This window comes from Alosa sapidissima, chromosome 19 (assembly GCF_018492685.1).
Source record: "Alosa sapidissima isolate fAloSap1 chromosome 19, fAloSap1.pri, whole genome shotgun sequence".
Classification (NCBI taxonomy): Eukaryota; Metazoa; Chordata; class Actinopteri; order Clupeiformes; family Clupeidae; genus Alosa; species Alosa sapidissima.
In genome coordinates, this window is record NC_055975.1 from 10,907,761 (window position 1) to 10,931,419 (window position 23,659).

The 23,659-nt window shown below is 39.6% G+C and overlaps 1 protein-coding gene across 1 annotated transcript; it reads left to right on the top strand.

Annotated features, from left to right (window-relative positions):
- Window positions 1-3,090: 3,090 nt before the first annotated feature.
- On the top strand, window positions 3,091-20,803 carry LOC121693654 (solute carrier family 22 member 13). The gene is made up of 10 exons (XM_042073217.1): window positions 3,091-3,503; window positions 6,463-6,566; window positions 6,730-6,884; window positions 7,041-7,209; window positions 7,449-7,551; window positions 7,772-7,896; window positions 13,320-13,537; window positions 14,987-15,095; window positions 15,904-16,140; window positions 20,069-20,803. The coding sequence occupies exons 1-10, from the start codon at window positions 3,267-3,269 to the stop codon at window positions 20,172-20,174; spliced, it is 1,563 nt and encodes a 520-aa protein (XP_041929151.1). The 5' UTR covers window positions 3,091-3,266; the 3' UTR covers window positions 20,175-20,803.
- The last annotated feature ends 2,856 nt before the right edge of the window (window positions 20,804-23,659 follow it).

Sequence of the window (23,659 nt, forward strand, 5' to 3'; positions counted from 1 at the left end):
TTGATGGAGGGGGTTTAGGGCAGTTGATTATTGTGAGAACAGCATCGTCTGTAAGACGCTTTCTTTTTTGCTGTAAAATACATTTATCAACATTGTGCTATTCTTTTCCTTGTGGGGAGACTGCAGAATATGGCTGTGTATGCAGGTGTTAAATTGTGGGATTTGTTGAAAATGTGAATTTCAAATAAAACCATACCATTCAAAGTTAGCCTCACACACTCCATACCCTCCTTTCCTCAGGTTTACTTGTTTGGATCAGATGGACAAGTCGGCACTCCTCATATTAACAAACCACCTCTTTCTTCTACTAGTTCAATAATATGGTATAGGAAAGAGAAATGCCAGTGTTCATCATATTTTTAGGCTCATGTCAATGAAAAAAGTGATGTAGGCCTATTGTATTTTCATTGTAATTTGTGTGGGTAGTAGGCCTAAAGATATGGCCGTGTGGCGGCGCTGTGGGATACATCGATTGGCGCTACTTTATCAAACATCAGAGGTAAGGCTAATTGAGAAAGGTTAGGTGGTTCTGGTTAGGTGTGCTAGTTAGTAACTTGTTAACCAGGGGCGCGTTTCCCATAACCATAGTTGCTAACTAATTTAGCTACTTTGTTGGTTGCAATGCAAACTATGGTTTTGGGAAACACCCCTGGCTGTCCAGATTATGTGATATGATTTACTCGTTCAACAATAATATGCAATAGTATAGTACAGTGGTTCTCAAATGGGGGTACAAAATATACAATCATTTGCAATAAATTTAGTCATGGATTATTAAAATTTAAAATGTTCAAAATAGTTTTTTTCCAACTGTTTGAATTTTGTATGTGTTTATCAGTTCCAAAGTTTAATGATGGCACAGTGCTCTGTTTTAAGTCTTTTTTCTCAACTAAAAATGCTTTGCGCTGGTTAGGGGGTACTTGGCTGAAAAAATATTTCACAGGGGGTACATCACTGAAAAAAGGTTGAGAATGAGAAACCACTGCCCTAGTTTATGTGTATGGCCGTCTGCGATACAGCCTATTTGAACGCAATCCAGACATCAAAAATGATGCTGATATGAAGGTACGTACATGTCTGCGTCCTTAGGGAAGGAGGATACAGAAAGGTGTCTGTTTATGCACCCAAAGTTTAGGCATTTTCGCGATTGAGCGATCAACATCGAAGTGGTAAGCAACGGTAACTTCCAGAGAACCTTCGGCTACCTAGTAGATCGCGTGCCAGTGGGTTACAGAAACAGACAGACAAGTGGCAAACAAAGTCATTTTTCTCCTTAATTGTTAATTTGAAAAACGCCATGTCGGTCTCAGAATGTAAGGAACACATGTGAATTACAGAAAATGCATTAACATGTCTAATCTCGAACTGTATAATTAAGGGCTGGGGCATAATCCGAGAAAAAAAAGATTTCTTCCATAGGGCCCCAGTGTAAAGAATCTCTCGCTAGTCTCCTAAAAAGGCGTGGCGCTAGTGAACCCTACGTCATATGGGAACAGGAAGAACCCTTCTGTGAATCGTCTCGCTTTATCAACCGTCTCTGTGACGGCTATTGCTGAAGCATCAGCTCTGGTCTGAAGCACTGGTGTAAAGTCGTACGCAAGTAAAGATGAGCAAGTTTACCTGTGCAAGTTCACAGAACAAGGGACATGAAGGCAACCATGTCCTATTGTCTCTATGCCAATCTTTAACAGAAAAAATGACAGATATCTCATTGAACCACAATGACTACAATAGATGGTAAGGTGTTGAGTGTGTTTGAATTCTCTTCCTTGTAGCATGTGCATCTCTTTGTGCTGTAGTCTTTCTTGCAACTACAGCAGACTTCATCTAGTATTTCTGGTTTTACACACACACACACACGCGCACATGCATACACTCACTCATACACGCACACACACTGTATCTGTTTCCAGTGTCTGAGGCCAACCATCTCCACGTAAAAATAATATGTATGAGAATCCAGCCCAGAAGTGGTGCCAATCATTTGTAAATCTACCAGCAAAATGTAATCTCACCACGTTACTAATGACTAAGATGGGATGGCTATTCTGACTTTCTTCTGATGTTGTCTGTGGGGGAACGTCATTAGACAAGGCTCGTTCGCAAATAAAATAAAAATTAGAAAGCAACTGGAGGCAAGATTGTGCAATCAATTTTTAAGGTCACTATAAGTCTTTTAGTGGCATGTGACCCAGGTAAGTGTGGCAAGAGACTTCAAATTTATCGTGTTGTGACATGAATGTGTTAGTTACAGTATTTGGCCCCTGTTTTTACAGTGCATGAAAATGCACTGTTCTGTTCTTCTTCTTTCGCTGATCACTTTTGGTTTTTGCTATTCAGCTTGAACCGTTTAACGTGGAAACTTTATTCAAACTTTGTAACGTAGGTCTAGGACAAAGCGGCTATGTATTTTTCATCTTTGTAACTTTTTTTTCTACTTGTGTTTTTTCTACTTGCCATAAGTCAATTAGGCCTAGTGTTGAGCTCATTTGCATATTTAAAATGGATTTTTCCAAGAAACTTATTCATTACTTTTCATGTATACTTTCACTGTGTGAGGTTTGATTGTGATATGAAACTTTAGCCTACTAGTAGTATTTCAGTATGACCTGAGCTACATCTGTGCCAAATTTGGCGCTTTTGGATGAATTTGCGCAAAAATGTGCTTAAGCCCCCCCCCCACTAAACCCACTCAAAGGCAAAATAAAGTGTTTTAACCAATAATCGATGAGATGCGCGTTTAGGAGAGTTTTAATTGCACGGGACGGAGGGGCTAGCTATCTGTTTTGTTTGAACATCAACAGAAGTGACATATCCCCCACTATCGCTGATACAACCTTTAATGTAGTCTAACATTATAAATTGTTCCCTGTTAAATTTTAAGTATTATATTGTTTTGTATTTGTGTGTCGCTTTGGACAAAGGCGTCTGCCAAATCCCATAGCCATAACCATAACCATGTGAAATACCTACCATGTTAATCATGTGTCTCGCTGCTACAGAGGCCTTTCTTTGTATCAACGAATTAGAAGCGTTTTACGTAACAGAGGGGCGTGCCTGTAGACATGTGCAGCAAACTGTTGGGTCTACCAACTGAACTGATAGGTTACCATATCTTATTCTGAAAGGTCTGGGGTTGACACTGTGTCTGTACCCCATATATATCTGTCTGTATATATATTTAAACACAGAGCACAGAAGGCTAATATAATAAGAATCTGAGAAAGTGTATTTCTGCCTCTGAGTAATGTCATAACGCTTCAGTAATGCATCCGCTCACAACCCGTTGCTTTCCCATGAGGACATTAGAAAGGACCGTCTGCTGGAAGTTGAGTCTGATCATATTTTTCACGGCATTTCTTTTTTTCTTGGATGTGTTCGCAACTCATAGCAGTTTGTGTATTGCTGTGGATGATATCAGGCATCTAGATTTCAACCAGGAGTCTCAAGAAAACGTGTCACATAAAATCTGGCCAGTTAACATCAGCAGTGAAGATACACAAGTGAGTTGAAATACTATGCGAATATGTTAAATTCATGCTTGTAGCCTATGTACCTTTGTCAGGTGTTAACTTTAACCAAGACTAGGCTGCTTAAAAACGATTCACAACTTGGCATTGTTTCACATTTAAATGTAGGTTATTGTGTTAACAACACAGAATACCCTAGGGCAGGGGTCGGCAACCCGCGGCCGCATGCGGCTCTTTGATCCCTCTGATGCGGCTCAGCTTTTGAAAATATTAATGAGTATTTAATTAAAATGTATTTTATTTTAGTTCATTTTCAAAAAAAAAAGTTGCGAATACGCAAATAGAACTGTTGTTAAAATCTTCATTTAGGTCTATATTTTATTGTTTGTAACTGGTCTGATTAAATTTGATGGAGAATTACACTCTTTTTACATCATAAATATGGTGTGCAACCATACAGAAACAACATTTTTCACATGGTAATATTATACATATTTAAAAAGTGGATAAATGGACCCAAGGTTCAAACTAATTGTGTAATTTGACACATTCCAGATTGACAAGGGAATGGTAGAGCAATGTGTATGCTCAGATTGCCTTTAAGAGCACAACTCCTTACATTTGTAAGGCTTTTGTTTTTAAGTCAGCAAATTCCATGGCCATGTCACATCCATAACGTTTTATAGGAAAAGTTTATGCTACACATACAGTGTTGATGCGACAATGTCCATAGTGTCTGTGCAAAGCTGATTTATATCAATGTAAAGTGTGATGACCAAATTGTACCCCTTTCTTACTTTTAAAACCTTTGGTGCGTTATGGATGTGACGTTATGGATGTTACATAATGTGAATTTACAAGACTGGAGACTTTATTATACCTCAAAACCGATAAAACGTCTGTTGTGGTGGCATGTCTGTTTCAACGCATTTCACCTTAGTGTTTACAATTGACATTTCAAAGATTATTAGGTTGATCAAAACCACAGGGAGGCCTTGCCTAACCATTAGCAAAACAAACATAATATTAAAATACCTCCAGTGATTAGCCTAGCCATAGCCTATTTTCAAGTGGCCTAATAACGAAAATCTGAGCGATTATCTTCCTGTAACTGTCATACTGTTGTTGTACAGTAACTGTATTATCGTGTTAGCTGGTGAAGATGGCTGACTTTGCAGCTGGAGTTAACATAACAACCTCCTTCTGTTGCAGATCTGTTCAGCCTGCCGTTCACGTCTGCTAATTTTAAATGTGACGCGATATGCCAGCATTTGAAGTGTCAGGTCCTCTGTAGCCCACAGAGTAACATGAGTAACGGCAGCAATAAACTAGATGTACCGCATAGCGGTACAAAATATGACCGCCTCTCAGTTCTGCATATTCTCTTCGCAAAAATAAATCACGCTAGTCAATTTGTCTCCATCTCCTACTCCTGCAACTCATGTGCATGTAATTAATGTGTGCATATATGTGAGTTTGCTTTCGTTTATAAGAGTGTGTGTGTGTGTCTGTGTCTGTGTGTGTGCATGTGCGTATGCGTGCCTGTGTTTGTGTGTTTATGTGTGTGTGTGTGTTTGCATGCGCGTATGCGTGCCTGTGTGTGTGTGTTTATGTGTCTGGGTGGGTGTTTGTGTGTGTGTGCTTGCCCGTCTGTATGTGTTTATGTGTGTGTGCTTGCCTGTCTGTATGTGTGCAACTGTGCGTGCGTGCGTGTGTGTGTGTGTGCATGTGCGTGTGTGCGGATGTGTGCACGTGCGCGTGCATGTACTTTATGAGTGCAAATCACAAATGAGTGATATGGGTTAGGTTGATGCGGGCTCTTGAGACTAACATACCATAAATATTTTGTCATCTTGGGTGCAACGGTTCAGGTAGATAGATAGATAGATAGATACTTCATTGATCCCCAAGGGGAAATTCAAGAGGTAGGGCCAGTTATTTAGGGGAGTGGCCACCAAGTTTCATGTTCCCTGGTGTTTCAGTAACCCGGGAAATCACTGACCAAAATTGATGACGGTAAAAGAAAAAAAATAATTTATTTTTTATATTTTAAATGACTTGTTGTCCTGATTTTTCCTGTGGATCTTAGTGGGCACCGAGGAAGCAATAATTTCATCGTTAGTTTTTCATGATTACTATTTCAATTGTTTCATATCAAAATTCACTACTTAATTATGTGTTTTATGTAGTTTGTCGAGGACTGGTTCAGACACGTCACATCCATAACGTGAAACCGTCACATCCATAACGCCAGTTTTTCCCACATAATGCATTACGAAAATGACGCATAGTTTCAAAAACACACTTTTTGTGTTCATTCAAGTCTCCTTCATGCTACATATATCATAGTTTTGGCAGTTTCCTTCAAAATTCACAGAGTTTGTAGAAAACCTGTAATCTCTCACAAAAGTGTGTCCATTTCATGTCACATCCATAACGCTGATAAAATGCCTTGTATTCTTAGGATGAAATTGATTACATTAAATTTGAGGATTTCTCAGTATTCAGAGGACAGAGGTTACATTAAAAGTTATGCAAATTAATTCACTGATACTAATTTTGCCCCCACTCTAAGGCACATCCATAACGCTGGAATTGCCCCCTAATAATTACGCCAGTCCTGATTTTACACTGTTTAGTAAAAAAGAGGCTCCCTGACTGAAATTGTCTCTCACGACTAATTGTAGGGTATCCTAAACTACATCTTCATGTTGCTACAGTACGTCCTATATTACTGGTAATGGTCCCAGACAGAAATACTATTTTAGCACCCTAGTATTGAGGCTGTCGGATTTCGTTCGCCCCTGTGACTAAACAGGCTCGAAGTCCTGTGGATGGATGTAGTTGTCACTGGTGCAGAATCGTCGCTCAACTACTGTAACAGTTCTATATCTGGCATATACATGGCACATACATTAAAGACAAACATCACTGTCAACCAATGTGCTCTTATGGATTCATTTGATTTGCTCATCGATGTGTTGTGCCGCAGAATTCAACATCTTGTTTGGATACCCATATCATGGCCTATGGACAGACCATGTTCATGATAGGACTTTTGATTGGATCGGCATTTTCTGGTGTGCTCTCCGACAGGTATGACGTCCAGCTTTGGCTTTTAAAAAAGTGCTTAGCAAAATGTTTTGTGTATGACTTTCTCAGTCCCTAACTGAAATAATAAATATCGCCTACCCTGCAATACATTGATAGTATCTCACATGCATTATGTTGGATATTAATCTGTTTATTTCAAAATTAGATATGGTAAAAGAATCCTTCTCCTGGGTTGCTGCTGTGTCCAGGCAGCTGTGCCGCTGGCGACAGCACTTCTACCTTACTCAACCTTCTACCTCGTTGCCCGGTGCATCACCGGGATCACCTGTTGCGGCATCCACATGTGCTGCTTTAGTTTGGGTAGGGCTGTTGTGTTATTGAAAGCTCCATTTGTAACCTGTTTAAAAAATACTGAAAATAACCATGTCTTGCAGTGCTGTGCAAACATGCGCAAAGAGATTATTTTATGATATTGTCACTTAACAATAAATGTCAGTTACAATATTGTCTCCACAGGGGTGGAGTGGAGTCTTCCTGATGGTCGGATTTGGCCACCGACGCTTCTGTCCTTCAGCTTTAGCGTCGGCATGATGTGCTTGGCTGCCGTGGCATATGTTGTGCGAGGATGGATGCAGTTCCATCTCATGCTGGCCTTTCCGCAGATTATCTGCCTTCCACTTTACTTGTGCGTCTCACCGCTTTCTACAAGTTAATATGGTCTTTTCACTTGTTGCCATATATTGAAATGGGGTGCAAAAAATGACATTGAGTTTTAACCACTGCTTTTAGTAATGTAATATCTGTGTGAATCTCTGAAACAATAGTGCAATGAAAATTTACATGTTACTGATCTTGGTTCAATGTACAAACACGTGTGTGTATGGCTTCTTAGAGAAATATCTCAGATGTTTCTGCATTGATTAGTTCCATACCAGAATCCCCCAGATGGCTGCTATTGAACAAAGGAGCAGATGTGATTAATGTGTATCGTGCCAGAAGCCCCGAGGACAATAAATGGCTGGACCAGGTAACACACTGACAGGTCGCTTAGGCTACATTTTGAACTCTGCACTGGTTATGCAGATCAAGATACATGAGCTCACCCTGCTGTAGCATACTGTATTCATTTAGTTTGGGTGTGGTTTTGATGTCTGTTGCTTAGCCATAAGTCAAATCAGATCCATCGACACTGGTGGTTCTAATGTTGATGTGGTGACTCAAATATGTCCATCTCCCTGCCCTTCCAGCTGTTAGATTCCTTGGAGAGTGAGATTGGGAAAGGCAAGAAGAGCCAGGATGACCCAGACTTCCACATTGCACAGTTCAGATCTCCCACTATCGTACTGCGACTACTGGTCATGGGGTTTATTGGGTAGGTAAGTGAACATGCTCTCAAGTTACTCAAACTTAAATAGCCAGTAAACTCTGACTGAATAAATGAATCAACCAATCAATCAGTTTACTAATCAATTGACCAATCAGTGAATAAATTAATGAATCAATCAACCTATCTATCTATCTATCTATCTATCTATCTATCTACGGATTAAATCACACATAACGTGAATCCTATACTCCACAAGAATCTCTGTTGATATGATTATCTATTTTAATATCCAAATAAATGTATTGACGTCAATCTACTGCTGCTGTATAAGTTACACGTAAATTGCACTTTGGAATCCTTGCAGTTGTGCCATAACAAAGGTCACACCCATACTTGTTACATCAACACACTCTGCAGGAGTGAAGAGTTACATCACATATTACTGTGACTTTACCATGCACTGTTATTGAGTGACACAGCTGTCATTGAAGGTGCATTGCTCTGCATTTCCTAATATTGAATAACACATTTATGAAATATTGTGATGTGAGCGTGGTGGTTGGCAATTTAAAATACAACTAACCTGGAAGGAGTATCTGTATTTGAACATATTGCTGCACGTATTGCTGGTATTGTCTTTTTATTGTTTATTGTTTTATGGTTTTATTGTTTATCATTCATAACACATGGTCCATAACGTGATCAAAAACTAACTGTAGGGGTTGAGTGTAACTTACAATAGGCCAGTGCACAGAAAGACAATATTATCACTCCCAAGATCCTATTTTTCCCTAGCTTAACCCTAAACTTAATCCTTTTAAAACTTTTAACTTTGGATATGGTTTAACTTTTAAACCATATGGATATGGTTTAACTTTTAAACCATATCCACATTCCATCCAATTTCAGGTGTCACCTCTCAACCTTTACCCTTAACCACAAACACACACACACACACACACACACACACACCAGTGGTGCGCCGGTCCAGTCACATGCGGTCTGCACTCACCCGATATTTAAATCAGACAAAATGATACCTGACCCACGATCCGACCCGCTTATTTACAAAACGTGCGCTTTTGGTGAGGAACTGGATTATCAGGCTGAATGAAGCACAAAGCGTTACTGAAGTTAAAGCCAGGGGTGGGCACAAATACACCCCATACAATAACATCCTGTAAAGTGTCATGATACACAGAATGAATTAATTTGGTGGAGAAAACTCCACTCTGTTCCGTCTCCTCCATTATTACCGCATATCAGGAAACCTCGTTGGATGTTTTCCCTGTTTACATAAATCCTCATGTCTAATCCATTAAGTGGTTTTAATACTGTCCTGTAGTGAGAATTAACATCAGCTATTGGGTACTCAAGGTCACGGTCATATGGAGTTCATGTCCTAATATTCTCCCACAGTATCTCTTACCTGTATCATTTTCAAGTTTTAGTCTTGTAGCACTTGACACACCTGACAATTCAAGCTCCTGAAGTTAATTACTTCTTAATTTTTTTCAGCTTTCAGACATGTTCTCAGGGGATGATGAAACAGAAAAGACAGATCTAATGCTTTTAAGTTGTCTACAGGGTGACATAAAATTGGTACAAAAAAAACAACAATTGGGTTTACACCATTGACCAAGTTGACCATTTTGGCTCCCTCAGTTTGTGGTGTCGAATTGTAATTAACTGATTCAAACTCAAAGACAAAGTGAAAGAATACTTTACGATGTGTAGCTTTAATTCATTCAAGAGCATTGGTTCTTGAAGCTCTGTATTACACTCTTCCTTCTCATGTCGTCACTTGTTTGTGTGTGAACTCAGAATAGAAAACATCTCCTGTGTCTTTGCCACATTAGGCAGTACATATGTGCCTAGGTACTTTCCTTCCAATGACCTCTGACTCCACTGACCAAATGCTTTGGATGACCAGTTCCTATCTGCTAGTGGAGGTATACTCATGGCGCCAAGCCTATTTATGCAAGGGCGAGGGAAGGGGGGTGCTGAGGGTGCTGCAGCGCCCCCTGCTGGCAGGAGATAGATTTAAAGAAAATATTATATATATGTCTAAATAATTTCTAATTCGCTGTCTGACATTATTTATATTTTTGTATGTGAAATGATGAGTCAAATAGCAAAAAAGGGTTATGGATAGGTTCGAATATAGGCTACTAAAAATGAACAGTTATAGAGATCAACGTGAACGTGAGTCAGTTACTGTAAGAACCGTAGCGTGGTTTCATCAACAGTGATAGCGATCAAGTGTGTAGGCCTACGGTTGATATAGGCCTACATATTCTATGCGATTTACATGTTCAAAAAAACCATGGATAAGCTGAAAGAAACTTTAATTGTGTTTTACAGTTTTGCAAAAATAATAAATGCACAGCTAGTGAAATCATTTCACTATCCTAGTCGCTAAGATAGAAATTGTTAGGACACATACTTGCTGTGGAGACGACACACTTTAGGCTATTCAGAAATTATTTGCGAGATCATTGCAGCCTGATTATTAGCCTATATTTAAAGCCTAACATCTCTGGTGTGGTTTTGACGATCAGAAAAGTAATTTTCCTTAGCTATACTGAAATAGGCTAATGTCAAGTGCGCTTCTGTGGGGTTAGGGTGGGCACAGTGGACTCGGAGTGCCGTCGCAAAACATTGGAATTTGTGGCTGCCCAGGACTTTTCTAAATCTTCTCGCTATCACCCGCACACCGCACTAAAATGACGTATTTAGCAGTCAAAATCCTAAACATGTCCAGGGGAGGGGGGACATCCATTATTTTTGTTATTCAGCACCCCTGGTCAAAAATAGGTTCCCGCGCACCTGTATTTATGTTTAGCTAAAATTACCCCTGCTGTTTCACCACATCAACCTCAGACAGTTTTCCCAATTTAAAGAATATCTTTTCATAAAACTAAAGAATATCTTTTCATAAAAACACCACAAGTTGACTTTTCTTTTCATTTTTTTCAACTTCAGACATGTCCAGAAGGGAGAGTAGAAGAGAACAGTTGGATCTAACACTTTTAAGTTGGTCACAATGTCACACTTTAACCGTCACCAGGTCTGGCCTTTGGCTCCTGGACTATAATAAGCATACAGTATATTGTTGTGGTTATAGGTAATGTATTTGGCTTATTTGAGGGGGAAAATAACAGATTTTTTCTAAAGTATAAGTATTTGAAATACTCTAAATACAAAGTATTTTGTTACAAACTTTTTTTTTCCAATCCTGCAAAATACAAACTTCAAAACACGCTAAAGTAATTAAATACGTATTTCAAATACATCTAATTAAAATTCTGCCCATGCCGTGTTAAAGCACATACACTGTTTAAAGTCCCAGACACAATGAAATAAGGTAACTTTATACAGTATCAATGTTTGAACCTACCATAACCTATGCATAGATGGCTGTGCGTAGTCTGTGTACCATAACATTTATTTCTGCAGGCACCCTTTACCCATGATATCCCTTATGAAATGCTCACGAACACCTGCTGTAGGCTAAACGTTTAACGAGGGCTACACATGGCCTATGTGGGATCATAAATACCGGTAGGCGAGGTGTTTAAGTATCAGCATTATTTTACTGAGCGACTTTTTCTAAGGTTTTAGGACTATTTAGGACGTAACACGACTGCTCAATTTCGGGCAACCTGCGCAACACTGACACACACATCTTTAACATTAACTTTTAACCCTCACCCACTTTCCATGTAGTCTCTCTCCCTGAAAATACACTTCCATCATTTCTGTCATTTTCTTGGGCATGTCTGTGTCTTGGTCCACCAAGCCCACTTTCACTGTTTCACAAAACCAGCCATGTTTTTCCTCAAAAAGGAAATACTTCACTTCCTTGTTAGCCTATATCAAAAGCGGCTGTTCACTTTGTGCAATCGAGCCTATTTTTTTGCGTCATTTCTATTCCAACCATGAGTTCTTTTGAGGAAAGTCTAGAAAATGCACGTATCCTGAATTACTTAGCCTACACCAGGCTTGACCTCGTTGCTCCTATTCATCCTGGCTTGCCGTTCATGAAACGTGTCGAACTCGGATGACCCGACAACGCTAGGTCAAGCCTCACTTTATCTCTTATCTTGGATTTCTTAATTCTGCTTTTGTGAAATACCCCTCTGAAATTGGGTTTGGTTTGTTTAAGAGGGGTCGTTGTACGTTTGGAATGTTCATATATGTTCAATAAATGCTGAGTCATTGATATGTCTTTGTTTCGGTTCATTGAAAGGGACCAAGTGCGAAAACACCCTAAGGGGATTTTATTCATCATTGCCGACACATCATTGTCTATTGTTTATGTTGGACCATTGAAATGAAGTGGAATCAGTTGTCTCCTCTACTGACTGGAGTGTCAGTGAGGTCATGTATTCATGCATTCATTCGCTCTTCATGTGAAGACCTCCTCCTTCATTTTTTCTGTAAACCCAGTCAAACTAACTGAAAATATTCGAGGAAACTAATTACCTTAACATTTCTAATTTATTTACTCAATCAATTTTAAAGGAATGATCCGGAGTGAAAACAACGTAGGGTCTATTTATGTATAAGCTCATACTTTCATTTTGGAGCAAAAATATAATAATCGGAGGAGTTTTGAGCTAGACATTATGAGGGTGTTATTGCATTAATTGTACCTTCACTATAAAGCTTTTTCATTGTTAATGAAAAAGTCCTCCAAATAACATAAGTTTAAACTTTTTATCATCCATAAATAGACCCTAGTTGTTTATTCTCTGGATCATTCCTTTAAGCAAAAACAAATATTTGAGATTTGAGTACCAGTAACTCAAGTATTTATATTTAAGGTGGCAATTAAGTCAATAATATAAATTCAGTAAAGTTCACTGCATGAAACTATAGAGCATTTTGCAAACAATGGACAGTACATTGAGCTGCCATCAGCAGGGAAGACATAACCTAGATGTAGAACACAGTTGGCCAATAAAGCAGGGAAGACATAACCTAGATCAGTGTTTCTCAAACTTTTTCAGACCAAGGGCCACTTGATTGATTGATTGATTGATTGACTGATTGATTGATTGCACTTTATTAATCCCCAAGGGAGAAATTATTTTGCTACCTGGCAACCACACACAACATCATACATTAGTAGGACAGTTGACACTTAAGACAGGGCACAGTACGACATACACTACAACAACAAATAAATAGGGATGCACCAGACACAGGCACTGGATTTCGCCGGATTTTCACCGGATTTCTTCTTTAAATTGTCTTAAATCATTATTTAAGTTATGGGTCTTAAATCATTATTTAACTGTTGGGGTTTACAGTGCTCCCTCTGTCACAAGATTCCCCCTGACATGAATAAAATATCTATCTATCTATCTATCTATCTATCTATCTATCTATCTATCTATCTATCTATCTGTCTGTCTGTCTGTCTGTCTGTCTGTCTTCACTTCACTTTCCCTCGGTCACAGGCTGGCCTCGGCGCTTACCTACTACAGCATCTCCTACAGCGTGGGGCACTTTGGGGTAAATATCTACCTGGCGCAGTTCTTCTCAGGGCTTTCCGAGGCGCCCTTGCTGGGGTTGCCCCTGCTGCTGGCCCGATGTGGACGTAGGCCGTTCACCATGATATCTCTCCTGGTCAGCGGCATCTCCAGCCTCCTATCGCTGCTGGTCTCCAGGTTCTGTGGTAAGTTTGAAAAAAAAGAGAGAAAAGATAAGTACACTCTACAGTACCTTGACACTACACATACATAAAGAGAGAAAAGATAAGTACACTCTACACATACACATAACTTAACTCAATAAAAGCAACAAGATACATTTGAAGAGTGTGGGGTTTTATTTGTATCTGTGTCTTTGGTGCCACCTTAAAGGAAAATTCTGGCAATTTTTCACATAGATCTCTATTTCTCGAGGTCACCGAGAAGGCTACTGTCGGTGCCACCCTGAAAACAATTGGTTCTACCTAGCTCGAGTTGCTGCAGCTAGAGCTGGGCAGCTATAGTGCTACACTCTGGGGACATCAACATGGGGGCTCTTGAATATGGGGGCATGAACATGGGGACTCATAAACATGCCCCCAAAGTGAAGCACTGTAGCTGCCTGCAGTACTCGTTGACCTTGAGAAACAGAGATCTATGTAAAAAAACGGCAGAATTCTCCTTTAAAGCAACAGAATGCAGTGCAATTTAAAGCGTAACTCCGGAGTAAAAACAACCTAGGGTCTATTTTACGGTAGTTAACAAGTACAAACTTTTGAATGAGACCAAGTTTTGAGCAAGACTGTTTTTTGCATTAACACTAAATGGGCTTTGTGTTCCGGTAGCGTCAAATCAGTAAGGCATGTTTGTATTGTAAAATTCAGCCAGATCTGCAAGATCGAATGCACCCGCTGATTTGACGCTACTGGAACACGAAGCCAGGCAATTTTCTTCCTTTAGATAAAGGTCTTATTATAACTTCTCTGTACACTTTCAAAGTTTACAATACTGTGGTTAAATTAAACATACAAGTGAATAATTTTGATAATATTAACTTTGTAATGTGTGTAGACTGTACACATATTTGTTTTAGCTCTGGTACAATAGGCTGATTGAAACCCTGAAATGGGTTTTACTGTATAATTGAGAGGGCAATGCCTTACACGTGGCATACTGCATCATGCAACTTTCCAGCGCATGCACAACGAGCTGGAATCTACAGTAGCTGAATTCACATGAGTTCTTGAATAGCTAACTCTCTCTTTGCCATCTGACTAAGCTGTGATCCTGCCAAGCCATGCCTCATTTGGTACTCTGTAAACAAGCTGCCTTAGAAGAAGAACTCTTGCAGACTGCCAGTTTGAAATTGCCTAGTCACATTCCTAAATTGCTAAACCACAGCTCTTCTGTATCTTTTACATGGCATTAGCTCTACTTGTACCTTTAATACTACTCCTTTAGTATTAACAGTTTAGTTTAAGGTACAGGTTTTAGTTTAGTGTTAGTTTAGCAGACGTATTTGAGACATAAGTGGTTTATGGCATAGATTTTGTATACATTCTGTGTTTTACTACCCTGTTGAACTTGTAAAGGGTAATATCTGTAAACTTTGTAAGATTGTCAGACATGACTTCCGGTTCCTTCTCTGGTCCCAGACTTGCCTTGGTTGGTGATGACTCTGGCCCTCATGGCCAAACTGTGTATGCAGTCCACAACCTGTGTGTCCCTGCTCTATGGAATAGAGCTTTTCCCAACAGTGATAAGGTAAGTTTGCCATTGACAACGTTGGCTTGTCATTGACACATGTCCCATGATTTTTCGTTTAAGAATGACAATTCAGTGCCAAACTAAATCTGCCATTTTGTCAAGTCAACTGTTGGCAGGCCTCCAGCAGGAGTAATAATCTAAATAGTAATCTATTTGATGTAGTTTGTGGTTTGATGAGCAACTTTTGTACTTTTGAACTCAGCATGTACAGAAGATCATCTGCAAAAGTTTGTAAGAGTAACCTTTTGCACCCTAATCAGCATGGTTAAAGTGATTCTTTCTTATACAATTTAAAAGTATGTGTCTGTTTATACTAGAGTATCAGAGAAGCTTCTGTACTGAGAAACACCACCATTATGGTATCTGTTACTAATGAATGTTACGATTGGAGCAGAAAGCATTCAGCAACCATCTGAAGCCATTACAAATGGGATAATTCAGTGAAGGGGTCAGATAACTCAAGGAAGGAAAGCATTCAGCCTTCCTGAATGACATGCTCTTGTATGAGATGATAGATGTACAGTATACAAGAGAACGTTTGTTTTGCCAGAGCGTCCTGCCTTCCCACTTGGACGTCCACATATGAAGAAGAAAACCTCTGCTATAGCTGTGCTTTCTTTTCTTTATCTATTTTTCATGTCATGTTATTACCAGTGATATATTGGCATCAACATATGACACAATAGCACTCTAAACACTTGTGAATCAGGAGTGTCTGCCTATGTATGATACAGGTTTTCCTGTCCTGTGTGTTGTGAAGATGAGACCATCAGCATCATTTGCCTTCCTTTTGTCCTCCTCAAAGACAGAAATGTTTTGGGATGGTGAACGTGTGCTACCGCATTGGAAGCATAGTCAACGCACTCGTGGCACCACGCGGAGAGATCCCGCTGCCCGCCATGATCTGCTACAGCAGCGGGCCCTTCCTGGGCACGGCCCTGTGCCTACTGCTGCCGGAGACCAGTGGCATCCCACTCCCCGACACTGTGCTGGACTGCGAGAAGCAGCCCCGACTCCAGTTCCAGTGCCTGCCATGCTCCAGGTGAGAGACTGCACGTTTTTGTTACAGTACTTTATTCTGTTCTTTTATTTTGCTTTCATAAACTCAAGCATTTCTGGAATGTTCTGCAATATTTTGATTAAGCATGTTGTATTGTGCATGAAAGGCACTAAATAAATAAAATGCTATGAGCATGTGTTTGAAAACATTAGTGTCAAGGAACCAAACGTGACTGCTGCTTATGTGATAGTTTACATACTTCGTAAATTGTTACTGTAAAATTGTGGACCAGTAGGACATCAAAAATAGCTTTAACATTTATTATTATATAATAATAATGTTAACGTTAACATTATTAAAGCAACACCAAAGCACTTTTCCTATATAGCACGCACGCTATTTGTTTATCCAGCACCGGGTTTGGAAATAACGATGTCCACAGACAAGGTAGAGTATGTTGTGTGATTTTATGAAAGTATGATGTATTGCGACATCAGAACCAAGTCAAACAGCATCTCTACAGCATCTCTATCTATATCTGTTGTTCTGATGCTGCCAGGTATGTATATAGACTAATTTGAGTTGCTTTACCTGTGGCAAACAATCAGTGCTACCTACAGTAGCTCGAGTTGCTGTAGCCAACAGCTAGAGCAGCAAGGCAGCTACAGTGCTACACTCTGGGGGGGCATGATTTTAAAGATGCCCCCAGAGTGTAGCATTGTAGCTGCCTTGCTGCTCTGAGATGAGCACAAATACATCAAAAAGTATTTAAAAATAGAATATCAAATACCATAATTTTAAGTGTATCAAAATAAACTACAAAATACATTAGCCACACCATGTATCAATAAAATACTGTATTTTTGTATTTTGAAAGTACTAAAAAATAGTCTTTAAATGGAGCATGATATCACTTTGCAAATCTTCCATATCTGTCTATTTAATCTATTGCTTCATCAGTACACTGACTGTTGATTAAGTGGACAGTGTTTGAGAGCAACAGCTTTTCTCTGCCTACGAGACGTGCCATAACCTGCAAACAGTCAACAGATCAACTATGCTGACCTGCCTGTTACATCTCATCGCCTAAATACTGTATCAGAGATGCACTCAATCATCACTCAATCAAAGTCACTACTGAAGCGGTCATGCGGTACAAAGTGAAGACAAGTCTCTGACATTGTCAATACATCACCAGATTGAGCAGTGTTGCAAGGCTACCACATAACCAGTTCTCTATGTTATGATTGGATGACTTAAGTTCTTAAAACAACTGATTAACCCTTAGAACCCGATTGACGCAAAGTGCGTCAAAAAACACCCTTTCTTCTCTGTTACATTGCTCCGCGACTGTTCATCACAACGAGATAAAACCTTTATTTTATGACAGAGAAGAAGTGGGGCTTTCCAAAGAGACTACGCACTTGTCTGTACGATCAAGTATGAAAATTAAAATAAATCATGAAATTAAATAAAATTGCATCATATTTAAAGTCTATACTTCTCGGCGTTCACCTGCGCACCCATTACTCTCGTTTGAATTACTCGCAAACCCGTGATCGCATAGATATGGCAAGCATATCAGATGAAAGAGGAGAAACAGGGCTATCCACTGGTACTATGGATATCGATCTTTCTGGCTTATAAAAACAGACGAAGTGACTGCAAAATATTAACGTCATGTACACAAACCAACGCTGCACACCCATTACTCTCGGAGTAATTACTCGCAGACCCGTGATCGGATATATATGCCAGTTTGTTAGATGAAAGAGGAGACACAGATCTATCATTTGATACCAAATACACCCTTCTGGGTTATAAAACAGACGAAGTGACAGCAAAATAATAACTTCATATAGCTGGACTTACCCCACGATTTTGTCTGTTTTTGTGGCAAAGCATGTTTATAATCCAACGCTATCGTGTGTTTCTCTATGGCAAAACATGTTCATAATCCGGTTTTGAGATCCTAGCAAATTCCTGCATGGCATCCAATTCAAGGCTCACATTGCATCCCAATTTGTTCAACAAAGAAACACCTTTTTTGCCTTTACTTTGTTCATGGCAATGCAGTAAAAAGTTGAGAATCATCATGAGTGCATACACCATAGTCACACATGCTAACAGGCAAACTTGGGTCAAGTCAGGTCAGATCAGTTTGTGTCACAGATATGGAGCGCAGAATGGTCATTTTTCATCGCTAAATAAAAAATGGCATTTATTTCCGTAAATCACACACCACATATTTCTGTAAATTGCTCAGCCCCAGAGTATCCCTCCAACATGGCAATTATATTGCCCGTTTCAGGACAGTCTGCCCTACACACACATGAAATGCATGTAGAGCTATGAGCTTGCTGTGGTGAGATACAGGTCAAAATATACGAATTTTTATAATATGATTTTTATATTTTAATTCTTTAAAAATCAAAATAAAATCAATGCTAGTACTAATACATGAAATGATGGTGGATCTGGATAGCCTAGACTCTGCTGAAAAAAACAATATATAATATGTGTGTTTGGCAGAATAAATCCTTATGAATAAAGGTAGTGAAAATGTCCTAAAAACAGCTTAGGGTTCTAAGGGTTAAAGTTCCCAGGAAACTTACTGTATTGTGTGTGAACAATGTACAAGTTACTCATCTTGCACTGGATCAACCTGAATCACTAAGTCACTAAGTCAGCACCAGTCAGAGGTTACATTCATTCATTGTTTTACACTTTTATGATGTCCTCACATCACTAAACATAGGCTATTGGTTTTACCAAAAATATTTGTCAGTATTTTTAACCTACAAAAATACACACCTTTAAAGTATTTTGATACAAAATACGAAGCCATTTTCTTTAACAAAATAACATACCATGACAAAATACTATTTTTATTTTAAATAAATGTATCAGAAATACTGCCCATCCCTGGCGGTTGGCTCCAGCAACTTGAGCTAGGTAGTACTTATTTTTTGTGTTTTGAGTTTATGTCCATTTTTATCCAATTTGACCGCTTTGCTATGTTGCCCACCCAAAATTTCTACCAGCCCACCCAATTGTAGTAGGCTAGAACTAGCCCTGCTGTAGACATACATAAAAAGATAAACACATATATTTGCTGTATATTATGTGTGTGTGTTTATTAATATATTTCATTGACATACTGTATGTACGAAGCCTGACGAAGCCAGACTCAACTCTATTCAGAATTTGAGTCTGGTACTGCACCGCCGTGTGATTATGGGGCGTGTTTCAACCAATACATGGGGAAAATGCCTCTGCACACAATTGGATAAACTTAACCAATCTCTAGCGACAGGCTTTATGTTGTTAACTATATCAATTCAAACACGCTGAATGACTAGTCACTGTTGCTCAACTGCCCACCATTATAAAGCCCACCCAGATGATTTTATTGGTGCAAACAGTTCTTGTACGAGCATAAAGGCTTCTCAGTGGAGTCCAAACCAAATTTTCCGACCTCAAATATAGTATAAGTATACTCTTTTGATCCCGTGAGGGAAATTTGGTCTCTGCATCTATCCGTGAATTAGTGAAACAGACTCAGCACACAGTGAACACACAGTGAGGTGAAGCACACACTAATCCCGATGCAGTGAGCTGCCTGACGCAGCGAGCTGCCTGCCGCAGCGGCGCTCGGGGAGCAGTGAGGGGGCACTTCTCAAGGGCACTTCAGCCGTTCCTACTGGTCAGGGATCAAACCGGCAGCCTCCCGGTTACAAGCCCGAAGCCCTAACCAGTAGGCCACGACTGCACCTAATATTGTGGGTAGTATAAATTCAGGCTGGCTTCCAGGCTATGAATGGAAGTTCACATTTGAAATTAGATTAATATACTATAATCTAGCTATATTTTATTTGATTGTGATTTTATATAATGCAGTTATACTGCAGTTGTCCCATATTTGCTTCTTATCATAAAACAAAACAACTTTCTTATTTCCCCTCAAAAGACGCCCCAATGATCGGCCAACAGAGGGTGAAGATACAGACCTAAATGAAAAGCTGGCTCTGGAGTCCGAGTACAAGAGAGCTGCTCTGTCCAAAGAAACCCTCTAATTCCCTCTTCTGGGGCCTGGAACGTGCCTGAGGCAGCACATTTACGCTTTGCTTTTTATGGGGATTTTAACGTTTTATATCAAGGGACAGTAAGATGTTTGAGTGTGACTGTCTGACACAATCTCTTTGCCTGAATATCAATAAGATTTCACCCTTTCACCCCCAGATCCTCAATAGTTGTTTGGTATTCATATGGAACATATCTCTGATGTAATCAAGGTACTCTCAGAATGTTTTTTATTGAAAATGTAAATATGATTTTTTTTAATGCTGCATATAGTTTCATCTTTTTTACTTTCTTTTATAAAGGAAAGAAATGATACCAAACATGCTTCCTCTCTTTTTTTTAAACTACTCTTGCACTCAAATCTAAGGCAATGTGTTGAGGAGTGAAATGTACTCTGAGTGTGCTGTAAAAAAAACACATAATTTTAGTACAGAAGCTATATAATGCTGGTATCTTGGTGAGAAATGTTCTATTTGGGTTTTTGATAAATGAATTAATCCAGTAGTGATAAGGCTAATACCATTGAACAACCACTTCATGGTCGCCAGCTAACCACACATCTCATGTCTCTGCCAAACTGACCCACAAGGAGCCAAGTGAAATTATGTAGGCTTTGAGTTGTCTTGAACCATAAGTGGACATACCGTTTGTGACATCACCTATAGGTTACATGAAGAGCAGGTGTTGATGGACAATGCGTTTACCACATTGTGACGATGTGTAATTCTATGCTCAACATAATCAAGTTATAGACAGAGAATGTCTAATAAGGGGAGAACTGCCACTCTCGGAAAACTTCCGGTTTCTGAACTGGTTGCAGTTCCTTCTGTGGTTCCACATGAGGGCGCTCGTCCACGAGTGCAGAATGCATGGAGGTCTATGGAGCTGTACCCCTCAAAATCCACTTTTCTCGGGATATATTTTTTTTTTCAAGTAATTTGAGTATTGTATTCGAAAGGGGAGGCAAAGAAAATACACTTGGTTGAGTATTATATTTTTTAAAGTCACTTAATTGTTCTAAAAAGCCTTTCAAATGTGTCAATGACGTCATTCATTAGCACAATGCTAGCGTGTTATGTGCAACAACGACCCAACCTGTAAGAAATCAAAAGGACATAAGTACTCGTTCATTCAACTTTTGACCTATAACCCATGTTGAAGTTATACAAACTACAATCAAATCTGAGATTTGTCAACGACAATCAGGTGAAAGACAAATTTAGCCGTCTAGCTCCATTGACTCCATTCATTCTGCACTCATGGCGATCGCCCCCAGTGGAACTCTGGTGGAACTGCATCCAAAATTCGGTACAATGGGACTTAATACGGAGTGGCAAGGCTCTCCGTAGACGGGCTCTGTTATAGAGTATCGAAGCCATGACATACTGTAGCGTTGTCAAGGCAGCGATATCACTGGATCTAAACAAATCAATCTACCATTAGAAATCACCATAGCGGTGGCTTTCATTTCAATCATTTTACAACGTTTCTAAGACGTTAGTATATTTTCTTTACACTGTAGGAATTATTCATTCATTCATTCATATTCATTAGCCTGATGAGCCAGACCCACATTAAAATGTAGGGTCTGGGCACTCACCGTTCGCAGTGCTCAGTCCGAGGGGCGGGATAATCAGTTGTCTTTCAAATTCCCTCTGCACGCAATAGGACAGCGGCAGCGCTATGAGTCCGCGTTTCCCACCAGCGGAGCTAGTTGGCTAGTTCAAACGTTTGCCAACTTAATAAAAGCTTAACTCATGTCACACTGTTCGCCAGCAGCAACATCCATCTTATTTGTTTTCAAGTAGCAGGGAATTCAAGCCAAACCGTTGCAACTCTGCCATCAATCATTATGTTAAGCCCACCTAACGACTCTATACACGATTTCATTGGCCTGATTGCGTTTCGATTTCTGGAGCTCACAAGCCAACGGAGAGTTGGTAGACTAGCCCTGGCAACTAGGGCGCGTCTAGATTTCTAGGCTACTGTATTCCCCAACAGTGTTCTAAACTCAATAAAATTGCAGAGCTGTACTCAAAGTTGCCATATTGTTCAGGCACCACAAAAGTTTTAAGTTCACTCAACTAGTTTCCCAGTTGAAACCGGTTGAAAGTCTAACAGATAACATATCAACATAGTCGTAAGTGACGTGATTGGTCCACCATCTTTGCTTTTGTTCATCTCGTTTTGAACTTTCAGCTCATTCATGGTAAATGTAATTTAAATGAAATTTACCATTTAAACAGTTGGTAACAGTTGTCACTCATGAAACTAATTTTTGAATCCAAAACCGTGTTTGGTACCAGACTGTAAATATATGCATTTCTGCTGTGAAGTTGGACATTTTAACTAGGGGGTCTATGGAAATGGACTCACTCTTGGAACCAACCCCTGATGGGCCTTCAAGGTACTGCAGGTTATGGACCTTCCATGTTGGCTTCATTGTTGGTATTGAATGTTGCCGCTTGTCTTGAACAAAGCTACACATGACTTGCGTTGATTTCCTTTGTATTTAGTACATCCAACATACACCTACACACATACTGTACCCAGACCCCCCACAAACATTCACACACTCAATCCCACACTGAAATTGTGCGATAAAATGCACTACTGCCTGAACTCTTGACAAACTAGCATTTTGTGGAGGAAGCTAAATGTTGTCCATTTGAGTATTTGTAGGCCTATACAGAAAACAGGGGGAAACCAGTTTTATGTTAACTTCATGATTGACAGTTTGTTTCTTCATGCAAAATAGATTTGCAGTTTAAAATTCAGCTGCCTTCTTTCAGTGGTTTAGTGAAATCGGGTCACTTTTTACCCTTAGGACAAAGGGAGTAGGGGTCGACCAATTATTTGCCTGCACGATTATTAGGGCCGATATTTAGAATTTTTTTAATAATCGCTATCGGTAATTTTTTCCACCGATAAGCCGATATTGAAATGGATAAAGAATGAAACGCGCTATTTTGTCTGTAAAGCGTCTCTCACTCCTTGCATTTGCTACTCTGTGGTCAAGAGCATTGTCCCGCCCACTACACCGTCTGATTTGTTAGTTAGCACGAATGCAGCCAATCAGGATCGAAGACTGAACACAGACAAAGTTTAGGATTCTCACTGAGGCAGACTGGGCTTCAGTTGTAGCCTACGGAGCTATTTTTCGAGGAAGGTAGCCTACATCAGTGGTTTTCAAAGTGGGGGCCGGGGCCCCTCAGCAAGTTGGAGGGGAAAATAAAAGCAAGAAATAAATACATTTAAAATATACTATGAGGGTTGTTATACAATGCCATTATAATAATGTGACGCATATCTGAACATATTTCCCATGATAATGACCTGGAATAATAGTAGAGTGATATGGCTCTCATATAGCAGAAAGCCCCAAATTAATTTTTTACACACTGTATGCTCCATCGCGATGTGGTTGTGGCTAAAATAATTATTAGATTAGCTTAATGTATTTTTACATTTGCCGTAG

Bases quoted from the DNA above. Each gene is read 5' to 3' on its own strand.
- LOC121693654 (XM_042073217.1), top strand. From the start codon at position 3,267: ATGCATCCGCTCACAACCCGTTGCTTTCCCATGAGGACATTAGAAAGG. The intron at 7,210-7,448 runs GTGCGTCTCACC...TGCATTGATTAG, and splicing joins ATCTGCCTTCCACTTTACTT to TTCCATACCAGAATCCCCCA. The intron at 13,538-14,986 runs GTAAGTTTGAAA...CTCTGGTCCCAG, and splicing joins GCTGGTCTCCAGGTTCTGTG to ACTTGCCTTGGTTGGTGATG.